The following is a 13,331-nucleotide window of genomic DNA, read 5'->3' as shown; positions in this document are numbered from 1 at the left end:
AATGAGATACAAATCTAAAGTCTTTGAAAAGTTTAAAAAATTTAGATATGAAGTAAAGAAGTAAACTGAAAAACTCCTTAAGATTCTTCGATCAAATCGAGGAGAAAAATACTTTAATGGAGAATTTTAAAATTATCTCAAAAAAAAATTATAATCTCATAATAGACTCCTTTAGAAATACCTCAACTCAATGGGATGTCAGAGCAAAAAAATTATATTTTATTAGATATGGTTCAGTCTATGATGAGCTTCACTAATCTTTCTTTATTTTTTGGAGCACGCATTACTTACTTATATTTATCTATTGAATAGGATACCCTCTAAATCCATTCCTACCATGCCATATGAGATGTGACATGGTACGAAATCGAGTCTCAGTCATCTCAAGATTTGAGGATGTCCGACCTATATCAAGCGATAACAGATGGACAAGTTAGAGGCTAGATCCTATAGGGCCCATTTTATTGAGTATCATAAAGAGTCTATGGGATACTATTTTTACTTTTCAGAAGATTATAATATAATTGTGAGCTGACATGCTATCTTCTTGAAAAAATAGTTTATCCAAGATGAAGATATTGGGAAGAAAGTAAAAATCAAAGAGAGAATCTCTGAAGAGTAATAGGTCACAGGACCTTCATAATCTATTCATGATGAGCTGATACATGCACTTTCAATTCTACCTCATAAATCAAGTAGGATTTCTACCTCCTAAAAGATATTTAAATATTCTGACAGAGGAAGTAGAGAAAATATTTTTCATAGGACATAGAGAACATGAAGATGATCCTAAATCTTGCAATGAGGTGATATCATATATCAACTTTGAGAAGTAGCTGGAAGCAATGAAGTCAGAGATTGACTCAATGCATTTCAACCAAGTCTAGATTTTAGTAGATCCATCAAAAGGTATAGTACCTATTGGATACAAATAAATCTATAAAAAAAAGATAAAATTGGATGAAAAGATAGAGACCTATAAAGCAAGACTCGTGGTAAAAAATTATAGTCAATGTGAAAGCACAGACTATCAAGAGACCTTTTCACCTATAGCTATGCTAAATTCTATCTGAATATTGCTTGTTATTACAGCATACTATGATTATGAGATCTAGCAAATGGATATAAAAATTACTTTTCTAAATGGATATCCTGAATCTATGCGGAGCAGCCTTTGGATTTCATCTTTAATGATAAAAGTCACAAAGTCTGCAAGCTACAAAGATCAATATATAGACTGAAGCAAGTATCTCAGAGTTAGAATACTTGTTTCAACGATGTGATCAAATCATTTGATTTTATCAAAAAAGAGAAAGAGCCATGTGTTTATAAGAAAGTCAGTGGGAGTGCTATGATATTTCTCTATTATATGTGAATGACATCTCTCTAATTGGGAATGATATTTTTATGCTGACTTTAGTTAAGGTTTGGTTATCTAAAAAATTTTCTATAAAAGATCTTGGAGAAGTATCCTATATTCTAAAAATAAAAGTCTATAGAGATAGATCTAAAAAGATGCTAGGCCTCTCACAGAGGATGTATATTGAGGTGCTGAAGTGGTTCAGTATAAAAAACTACAAGAGGAGATTGCTATCCCTTAAGCATGGAATATATCTCTCCAAAAAGATGTGCCCTTATATATCGGAGATGATTCAGCACATGAGCAAGATCCCTTATACTTTAGTTATAGGAAGCCTCATGTATGTCATGCTATATACATGACTTGATATAGTTCTTATTATGAGTATCACAAATAGATATCAGTCGAATCTAGATAAAAAATATTGGACTGCTGTGAAGTACATTTTTAAGTACTTGAGAAGGACTAAAGATATGCTCTTAGTTTTTGGATGAGAAAGAGAGCTAAAAGTATAAAGATTCATATATTCAAACTTTATGTCTAATGTTGACAATAAAAAGTCTACGTCATAATGTATTTTCTTATGCAATGGAGATTTGATAAATTGAAAGAGTTCTAAATAACTGATCATTATAGATTCCACCATGGAAGTCGAGTGTATCTCCACTTCTAAAACTATAAAGGAAGCCTTCTAGTTCAAGAAGTTCATTATGAAACTAGGTGTGATGTCATCAAATACTATAACACTATACTGCAACAACAACGATGTCATAGCTCTACCTAAGAAGTGCAAGTCTCATCAAAAGTTTAAGCACATAAAGCGATGATTTCATATCATATGCGACTATTTCGAGAAGAAGTATATCAAGATACAGAGAGTAGACTCCATAGATAATATAATGGATCCACTAACTAAACCACTTAACTAGCAGAAAATTGAAGCACATCTTATGAAGATGGGGCTTAAGTATATGGTTAATTGACTTCTGTGCAAGTGGAAGACTGTTAGATGTATGTCCTCAAAGTCAATCAGATTGACACATATATTTATTGTAAGATATAATTTTATATTTAATATTTTTATTATTAATAAAATTTAAATTATTTATTTTATTCATATTATGTATGTGTCCATGAATCATTCAAAAAATTAATAAGATAATGACACATATTCTCTAAAGTTGATCAAAATTTGAGGTATGTATCATTGATAATTAATTCCTAAACTATTCTCAATCGATGGATTTTATGAAGATGGTGATTGATCCGAATAGATTAGTGTATGGATCACTTCTCTTTTAGAATAGATGAGTCTCGATTCTATAGTATAGGAATACTAGAGCGAGAGTGTAGGTGGTTGTTAGAGAATAAGGATATCGAGTATGACCAACATGAAAAATTACTTAGATGTCTACTCATTCGTCAGTGACTTACTCGATGCTGTAGTAGTATGATTAGTCCTTGAACCTACGATGCCTTGACTATTCACAATAGAATTGCTATAGTTTAACTATATATACACTTGGTCCCTAGCTATATAGGTTCTTGTGGTGCATGTTGGCTGCAGTAGGTTCATTGTGGGAATAGAATATATACCTATATTAGATCTATTACCCTTAGTATATAAAGAAGTTAGTCCTATATGATTTATAAGATCGAGTTTATATGACCTTGGTCAGGACAATGTGAATGATGAAATTTTTTTTTTATAATTTTTATATCAAAAATTTGAATTGAATAAATTTGATATATGATAGATGATAGGATTTGACAAAAAATTTTATAACCTTCATTTTGTTGGGACTTGTGATAGAAAGATTATATTACATGATAATCATATCTAGAGGTTCATCTATTTTACTAGAATATCACTATATACTGGTAAGAGTTACTGATGGATTGTTTTGATGATATTTGTGATGATCAATAATTTTTATTGAGTGATTTATGATTGTTCCAATCTATTGAAAGAGTTTTGATGATATTTGTGATAGAGATCGCAATATATCTCAGTACCAGACAGAGTAAAATTGATAGGATCATATACAAAAAAAATAGATCAAGGATTTTAGATTAGGCTTAAGAAGTCTTAATTAGATTAGGATTTGTGAAATCCAAAAGAGTTTTAGATTAATGTGCTAGCACATAGTTAAACCCTAGATTCTCCATGTCATTAGGAATCTTATGCGATAAGGATTTTATTTTTTATTTTGATTTGAGCACGCACCTAATTATTAATTGTGTCAAAAAAAGAGAGAAGGCACCATGAGCCTGAGTCCTCTTCAAATAAAGATTTGAGGAATTTAAATGATTTGACTAAATCAAAAGGTTTGATTTAGTCAATACCTTGTAGGACTGGGACTCCTATTTGTTATGAGATTAGATCTCATAATTAAATCCAAATGCCACCTAGCTTTAAGCCCTTTTGTGTGCCATGTTTTCCCCAAAAGTCAGTTTTAACATGGAAAGGATGGAGGCACCAAAGAGTTTCATCTGCAGAAGGACTCCTAGCACCTCTATTTCTCTCACACCAACTTCCTACCGTCCACCTCTTATGTGCACCCCTTAATCCACATTTGGAAAGTGGTTGTGCACCCCATCTCCTCATGAGATGAAGAATTTGGAAGAGGAGGGACTCTTGGACACCCAAGAGTCCAAGATAAGAAAGGTTTCCATGCCTATTAATAGGGAATTGTGGTGTGGCGTGTTAAGGTAAGAGAAAAGAAATCAAATTTCAGATCCCTTTCCGCACCTCCTCCTCTCTTCTCTCTCGCACGCCCATAGAAGGGACGCCCAAGGAGTTGGATGGTTTGGGATTTTTTCTCTCTCTTGTATTCTTGTATCTGGCAATACAATGTTGAAGCTCGATCAAAGGCTATGAAGAGAAAAATCTGCATGCTGATATTCTTGAGAAGAAAATCAAATCTACTTGGGGAGAATCTTTGATCTTTTCTATATTGATACTTAAAGAGGTCAGATGCTTGTACAACTTCAAAGAATCGAAAAAAGATATCTACGATCATTAGATTGTGGTGAAGAACCATCCATGCAAAGATGAAGATCCGAGGGATTTGGGGTTGACTCGAGATGAGATCTCGTGTCATATTGATCTAAAAATTTAATTTTCTACTATATTTATGATCACAAAAATTTTAATTTGTACTATGCTAATCAACCCTAATTTCTAACTGGGGCATCACAGAGCTGTTTGTGATCAGTTGTCAGTGGAGATGTGATTGCTTCATCATATTTGGGGAAGAATTATCTTTTCGAAGACAGGGAGATTTGATTTTATATCAAAGAGAGACATCATCATTATATATTATATGATTGAGGGAGTGGCCTTGAATCTCCCCTCTTTGATTTTGACTTAGAGGAGAGATGAAGTTGGCAAGGCCAAGGCGTGCCTACCTTATGGCATGGCCTTGACCTTGGGGTTTTGGGAGGTAGGAGTGTGCTTGGAGGGAGAGGTGACCTTCACTTTGATGCACTCTAACACCTACAACGAATGATCTCTACATCATATGGGGTACCATAAGTTGGAAGGTCAGTGAGTTTGATGCATGTCAGGGCAGGACTAGTAGAGACCAGCTGATGAAGGAGACCCTAATCATCCTCGAGTAAATTCAGAGCCTGAGAGACCTCTACATAGTCCACAGAGTGAGTGATATCTTTTAGAATTTATCAGACTTCCTCACCTCCTATGATAGCATCAACACCATCATCTATTCCGTCGATGGTAAATCAACCTTCTCAACCCATCTGAGTTCGATTGGACAACAATCAATTGATGAGATTGAGAGAGATAGCCTTGGATGCATTACAACCTCAGACAAAGCATATTGAGGTAGAGATTAGTAGGTTGAGTTCTAAGGTTGCAAGCTTAGCACAGAAGATGGAGGCTTGTGAGAGCAGAAATAGATCTATTGAGCCTCAAGATCTTACTTACTTTACCAGAGAGGCTAACAAATTGAGGGGGAGGATCAAGACTGGACTTGAGCAAATTCACGATATGGTCAAAGTTTTGGGAAGTACTAAAAAATTTAGCACCATGTCATTTTTTATCTCAATTGGATAGTTGGTGAAGCAGCTGGAGGTTTATGCCCCTCAAAGAGCGACAGCAGTAGTGCAACAACAGTAGCAGTAGCAGAGGTAGCAACAGGTCCTTCCAATAGTCATGGGAGGGCTATCTCTTTGCTATCCTAAAATGCCCCTTCCTCTCAGCCTTCTACCCAGCCTTCTATCTTGACATAGCCAACCTCTAAACCGCCCTTTAGGACTTATACTAAAGAAAATGTAGGATTTTCTTTTTCCACTATTGGTCCTTCCAACAAGACCAGGAGCAGAAAAACTGGACTTTCTGCCATTAAGACTAATTCCTCCACCATCCTAGAAGTCTCCTTTGATGAGTAATAGGCCTAGATTAAATTTTACTTTGTATGCTAGATTATGTTCTGGCTTATGTCTCATTTAACTTGTTGCATTGTTATTTTCTTTCTGCTTTGATGAATTAATGGCTATTATACTGTTATAGGTCTCACTTTTTGTATATTGTACACTCTATGTAACTCATTTTATATTTTAATGAATGACTTTTCTTCTTCTCTTATGTTCCATCTTTGCGATTGATTATCTTTTTCATTGATGTTGACGAAAAGGGAGAGAAGTATATAGTATTAAAATACAAACATATGCTGAAATTAAGAAAGTAGATGAAGATATGAAAACATAACACAGAAGGGCAGAATAAAATCTGAAAACATAAGTTTGAAATTCTATTTATTAAATAAAAAAAAAGTGGAGATTTAAATTTAAGTATCTATAAAATTCTAATTGACAAACAAAGAGGGGGAGAAATTTAAAATTTAAGTACAATATGAATTTTGGCTAAAATAATCAGAACTTCTGAAGAGTCAATCTAAATTCTTGATAAGTATTCAGATTTTTTAATCAAATACTTGAGATCATGATAAAGCCTATAAAAGCAATGCTCAAATGAATTATTACTTTAATATTAGTTGTAGGACTGGAGCCCCTAACCTTATTTTCAAAAGGTTAGATTGCCTTTAAATGATCTATCTTTATTCTTTGCATTAAGCAATTCTTGATAACATGCTTAAGTCCTTGAATCTAAAAGAGTTTAAATTTGGTTATATTATATATAGGTACTCAAAGTTTTATCATCATCAAAAAAAGAAGAGATTGTTGATCCTATATTTGATTTTGATGAATTATAAAATATTTGAATATATGATTATTACTAGTGAGATATCTAAATATTTGAGGAAAGATCTCAAGAAGGTAGAATCTTGTTTCAAAGATGCTCAAGACTTCCACCTTGCAGATTCAAAGAAGTAAGATTAAAAATACCAAGCCATATAAATTTCAAGTGAAGAAGGTATGAAGTCAACTCCTAAAGGAGTAGAGTCGATTCTGACATAATTTTAATTTTTGACACAGGCCTCAAATCGACTCAAGGAGTCCTAGAGTCACTCTGGCATACCGAGTTCCATCAGTATAGATCTCGAGTCGACTTCCACAAATCTTGAGTCGATCATCTTAGAAAAGATAGAGAATTATTTTTTTTGCACAGTCTTCGAGTCGACTCCTAAAGATCTCGAGTTGACTTCAATTCTGCTAGAGTCGACTCCACTGCTGACAGCTCCAACGGCTAATTTTTGATAAGCTGCAAAATTACACAAAACTTCTCAAACGACTACTTCTCAACTTCCAATGGCTAGATATCTATTTTTAATGATGTTAGCAAGGATTTATAGGTGCCTAAGCCATTATTGAAGAGAGAGAATAAGAGAGAACCAAAGAAAAAAAATGAGAAATCATCTAAAAGCTTCCAAAAATTTCTGTTGTGCATTAAATAAGCAACCAAAAAGAGAGATTCGAGTCTAATTATCTGCTTCTTGTGCATTAAAGTATTTTTCAAGAGGAAGAAGAGGGCATTCATTACAAAAACTTCTCAACTCCTAAGATTGTGCTTCAATGATACACCACTTACTCATTAACGAGCTTAAAGTTTGTGTAAAATTTTTTATATTCAAATTTCTATGTTAAATAAGTTTCAATTGAGAACAAAACTTAGGGGATAAGTTCATCCAAGTCTGAAATTGGATTTATTTAAGCCTAGAAGTGCCTCAGGAGGTTAGTGAGCCCATAAAACTAACTGGATTAAGATTGTGAATTCGAAAAATAATCTTGCTGTATCTTGATGATTATAGTAAAATTCTCAAGGAGGTTACTTGGGGAGTGGATGTAGGTATTGTGCTTGATACCGAACTACTGTAACAACGTGTTATTTGTGTGTATATGGACTTGTTTCATTTACTTGCTTTATTGCTTTATATTTCTGCTTATCTATTCATAGCTTCCACTATATTCACACTTAATTCAATTAAGTGGCACACATATCTATTTTAGGTTAGGAAAAATTTTTGAAAATCCAATCCACACTCCTCTCCCCCTCAACCCCGCACCCCTCTTGGGTTGTATCTCTGGGCAATAATGGTAGACCATTAGTAATAGGCAAATAGTAAAGGTGTTGAATGATGCTTGGATATCTAACATTCCTATTGCTTAATGGCCAACTATGGTGATTTTGGAAGTGCTGCAATGTTTGAAGGTATGCAACCTTATCCTAGGCGAAAAAAGATGGAGCTTTGTTTTAATAATTGTATTATTTGGAGAGGTATTGGCATGTAAAATTCTGACATCTACTATCACTCATCATGACACACCAGATAGATTGCTGTGGGGTTTAATGAATGCAAGTCTATGATGAAGTACAGGAATCGCTACAAACTATTAAATAAGCCATCAATAGACAGAAAGGATGGTGCCTGAGTTTGGAAGTGTGGAGTCCATCCAATAGTTTCCCTGCTTTTCTTGGAAGGTAGTGTGGGACCGTATCACTTGTTGCAAAGTACTGGGGCGACAAGGGTTAAAAGTTCTAGCAAACTATGACCGTTGCCCAAGCAACGTGGAAACTGTATCTCATATCATCTTTCTATGCCCGAAGGCCAGACATGCATGGTTGTTGAGATATTACTTGTGCCTTTATCATGGACCCATCTTCTATTGATGCCTTCAGTGCTTATATGAGTAATAACATGAACAGTGCTAATGGAAGGTTGTCAGGTATTCGAATGGTCTACATTGCTTATAATATTTGGCACGTTAGAAATAGCTATATATTTAAGAATGTTGCTTCGTCTCCAAGATTTGTAATAGAGAAAGCTCTTATGCAAGCTACAAAGATCACATATTTTCTCATTATGGGAGATTCCTTGATGGTTAGGGATAAGTAGGACTCCTCTTCAGCTATTGCAACTTGGATAGTTTATCTTATTTAGGAGTCCCTACCCCTAAACTTCCCCAAGATAAATTTCAACGGCAGTGTGATTGATAATAATAGTAGATGTCTACATTCTGAGTTAGTGGCTACTGGAGGTACCCCGTTATTTGATATATTTGTGCCATGAGCAAAAAACAGAGGAGCCTAAGAAGGGTTCAAATATGCATGGCTCATATTGGGGGGCTACCCATATTTATTTGAAAGGAGACTCTGCTAGAACGATAGGTTATGATTTGATATAGGATCGTCAGACAGAATATCATCCTCTGCTCACAGGTATTTGGACTATCTAGAATGTGGGCCTCTTTCATGCTTCACATGTTTACCAATCTACAGCGAACTAATCACTCAATCAGTACTTTATGAATAGGATCAGAAACGACGTCTATCCCTTCTCAGGGTATTTTAGTTTCTGATATGGCTGATTGTGCCCAATGTCAGATGAGCTTAAAACTTGAACCATCTGTTATTAAAAATAAAAATTAAAAAAAAATAATCAGATTATCTTTCAAAATTATCTTACAATGCACCAAATGCAACCTCGCTGTTAGCGATGCTGTCGCATAAATATCACACGGTCTGGGTTTTAGACGTCTGCACACACCCTCACATGTTGCTCCGAATCCGCCAAAACGCGATTTCTGCCCTTTCCCTCCAACTTCTTTCAAAAATTATCTGCTATCGCTTCTCCATCTCTAGCTCCGAAGTGAAAAGGCTAACCAAGAACAGATGTATCTCCCTCATCGAAAATTGCAAGTCCATGAAGCAACTGAAGCAAATCCACTGCCAAATCCTCGTGTCATCCCTCCACCTAAGCCGGGATGTGATAGATGACCTCATGGTCTTTTGCACCGATCCTGTGTCCGGAGACCTCAACCATGCAACAAAGGTGTTTGAAACCCTCGAGAACCGATCACTTTTCATCTACAACTTAATGATCAAAGCATTCGCAAAGAAGGGGAATCTAAAAAGCGCTCTCCTTTTGTTGGATAGAATGAGGGAGGAGTCTTTGCAGCCAGATAATTTTACGTACCCCTTTGTTTTGAAGGCGATAGGCTGCCTTCACATGGAATTGGAAGGGAGAAAGAACCATGCACTCATTGTTAAAACTGGGCTCGAGTTCGATCCATATGTAAGGAACTCACTGATTGGCATGTATGCAGACTTGGGTAGGGTTGAGATTTCACAGTTGTTGTTCGATGAAATGCCTGAAAGGGGTATAATTTCTTGGAATATTCTGATAGCGGGTTATGTTAAACGTGGGAAGTTTTGGGACGCTATCTCTGTTTACTGGAGGATGGATCAGGAGGGTGTGAAGCCTGACGAACCTACTTTGGTGAGTACACTTTCTGCTTGTGTTTCAACAAGGAATTTGGAGTTGGGAACAAGAATTCATCATTATATGAATGAAGAATTTAGATTCAGTGTACCTCTTGGAAATGCTTTGTTGGATATGTATGCGAAATGCGGCCATGTAGATATGGCTCGTAGGTTCTTCGATCGCATGCCAGAAAGAAATGTGATCTCTTGGACTAGCATGGTCTCAGGATATGTGAATTCAGGCCGGTTGGATGAAGCAAGACAGTTGTTCCACCGGAGCCCTGCGAAAGATGTAATTCTTTGGACTGCTATGATTAATGGATATGTGCAGTATAACCACTTTGAAGAAGCTATGGCACTTTTTAGAGAGATGCAGCTGAAAAGAGTCAAACCTGATAAGTACACAGTCGCTGCTCTTCTTACAGCTTGTTCTAGTTTGGGAGCACTGGAACAAGGAAAATGGATTCATGGATACATCGAGGACAATATGATAAAAATTGATGCTGTGGTTGGCACAGCACTAATAGACATGTATGCAAAATGTGGGTGCATACAGAAGTCCTTGGATATATTTAGGGGAGTGGAAGGAAAGGACACTGCAATGTGGACTTCAATTATCTGTGGGCTGGCTCTAAATGGGCAAACAAGCAAAGCACTTGAGTTGTTCTCAGAGATGAAAAGCATTGGAACTGAACCAGATGATATCACCTTTATTGGTGTTTTAAATGCTTGCAGTCACGGAGGATTAGTGGATGAAGGTCGTAAGTATTTTGATGCTATGAAGGAAGTGCATCAAATAGAACCCAAATTAGAACACTATGGCTGTTTGGTTGATCTCCTTGGTCGTGCCGGTCTTTTGGATGATGCAGAGAAGTTGATTGGGAATATACCCAATAATAATGATAAAAGTACCTTACCTTTGTGGGGTGCTTTGCTTAATGCTTGTAGAATGCATGGTAATGTCGAGATGGGTGAGCGACTAGCCAAACAAGTAATTGAACTGGAGTTTGTAAATTCTGGTCTACATACTCTTGTGGCTAATATATATGCTGCAGCAGACAGATGGGATGATGTCACCAAAATAAGAAGAAAGATGAAATATCTCGGTATCAAGAAGACGCCAGGTTGCAGTTCAATTGAATTGAATGGCATGATTCATGAGTTCCTTGTAGCCGATACTGCATCTCCTCAAAGAAGTCAGATTTACTCGGTGCTGAACGGTATAAGCAGGCTTATGGACTTGAATGAACAAATTGAGATAAATGATCAAGATATTATTAATACATCATACCTTCTTGAAAGGTGAGATATGATGTTCCAGAGCAAATTGTCCCCTGAAAGCCACTTGACAATAATTCTTGTTTGATTCTGGGAGATTCTGCTGGGAAAACCCTTCAAGCCAAATCTTATTGAAGCAGCCTATACAGTTGCCAGTCACACATTTGGTTTTTGAGATGGAATTATTGTCTTGATGCCAGAAGTTGAAGCTTACATAAACTTGACTGACATAGCTCTTTGTGTTTAATGAGGAATACAAGCTTGGAAGCTTGTATTGGTACAAACAGTTCACCCAGGTTGGGGTATTTACACATGAAGGTGCTGCCGACACCTGGACCTGTTGTAACCAGAACTTGTACAAAGTGGAAGTCAGAAGACTCGAAGGATTTTTGAAGAACTTGTAGATGATATTCTTAAATTATGTCTTGCTGCAATGTGACTCAGCTTATGTGGCTACTAATTGAATACTATAGGATTCTTGATGCGGAAGATTGACTTTATTGCCTCACATTTTCAGGATGTTACACTGAGGAGATTTTCATCTTGAACAAGTTTGTTGAAGGAGTTAATAGTGACATTATACTTTGTTTGTTCAATTTCTCTTGATGTGCGTTCTTTCACTTTTTCTCAAGTTAATGTATCTCATGTCATTCGGAAGAAGAATATCCTGATTCCTTCATTATAAAAGTGGATATAAACTATATAACAATTTCACCTTTTGGCTCAACTGACCGTGCACTGTTCAGAGTACTTTCCAGCATTTCTATCACTTGTCCAGAGATCAAGGTGAGGACTGACTACTCTGAACAGTGTATGATCAATTATTATTTGGTGGTCTTGGGTTTATGTGCCTATTATTTGAAAGGAAAACTTTCCTCTTTTTTTTCATAATTGACTTAGCAGTTTTATATATGTATTTCCATAATTTTATATATGCTATATAATTGGAAATCCTTCTGCGCTATTCAGTAAAAAAATGAAGCATAGTTTTTTTTTCACAAATGACTAGCAGTCTTATCTCCATAATTTTATATGTCCATATAATTGGAAAGCCTTCTGCTCTTTTCAGTAAACAAATGAAAGCATAACTAATGTAGCCCACTGTATTTGAAATGCAAAGTTGATCTGTGCAGACTCAGGCAAGCCAGGTCCTTGTGGTGTTGACTGTGTTCTAGGTGTTTGAAGGTTACATGTAGAATCATCCCTTTTACTTAACCCAATGCTGTCATTGTATTAGCAAGGGCCTCTCTAAAAATCAGAAACTTAGGAAGATTTTGATGCTTCTGTAATTATAAAAGTTATTGTTAGCCGCAATCTTGGATATGTTGATCTGAAGAGATTATGTGTTCATTTATATTAAGTCGATATCATCCTCAAGTAAGTGTACATCCTTTTATCGATTCTAGAAAGCTGTGCATCCAGGAAATATTATCCCACTTTTCTCCATGCCAACCCATTATTTGTGTATGATATGCTCTAATTGTCTCATTTTCATATTGCTTATTTTCTCTTTCCACAGTGAGTAGTTCATAACAAAAGGGGGAAATAAATTTGCAGAGCATGATTGTGAATGATTCATTTGTTGCTTCATAAATAGGGTGCATGCTCTGGTTTTAAAAGGCACAAGATTGACACAGTTGATCCAACTTTTACTTTTGGAAGATATTAATTTGAGCCATTTGCAGAAAATAGCATCCAGAAAATATTGTGCTGGTGAATGTTTCTTTATCTATTGTGTCTTATAGATCTACATATCATGACCCTGAAAAAGAAGAGGAATGTTTGTCTCAGGTTGGCCAATGGACTATATTGACAATGTACATATCCTATAAAACTTGTTCAAATTTTTGGATTTCACCAGTTGTGCAACAGATGCACTATAGAGTGCAGGTCTTCTGCCCTACTTCAAGAAAGCGCTGCTTGTAGATTTTGTCAGTAGCTAGCCTCGATGTGCCAAATATGTGACAAGTTTAACTTTTGTTCCCAATAATCTTTATCTGTAGCGGG

The 13,331-nt window shown here is 35.8% G+C and overlaps 1 protein-coding gene across 1 annotated transcript; it reads left to right on the top strand.

Annotated features, from left to right (window-relative positions):
- The first annotated feature begins 9,328 nt into the window (after positions 1-9,328).
- On the top strand, positions 9,329-12,105 carry LOC105042260 (pentatricopeptide repeat-containing protein At1g31430-like). Its single transcript, XM_010919395.4, has one exon. It carries the CDS (start codon positions 9,337-9,339, stop codon positions 11,350-11,352), a length of 2,016 nt encoding a protein of 671 aa, XP_010917697.2. The 5' UTR covers positions 9,329-9,336; the 3' UTR covers positions 11,353-12,105.
- The last annotated feature ends 1,226 nt before the right edge of the window (positions 12,106-13,331 follow it).

The sequence above is a fragment of the Elaeis guineensis genome, chromosome 3 (genome assembly GCF_000442705.2).
Source record: "Elaeis guineensis isolate ETL-2024a chromosome 3, EG11, whole genome shotgun sequence".
Lineage (NCBI taxonomy): Eukaryota > Viridiplantae > Streptophyta > Magnoliopsida > Arecales > Arecaceae > Elaeis > Elaeis guineensis.
Note: the sequence above shows the minus strand (reverse complement) of the source record. Positions and strands in the feature narration are given on the sequence as shown.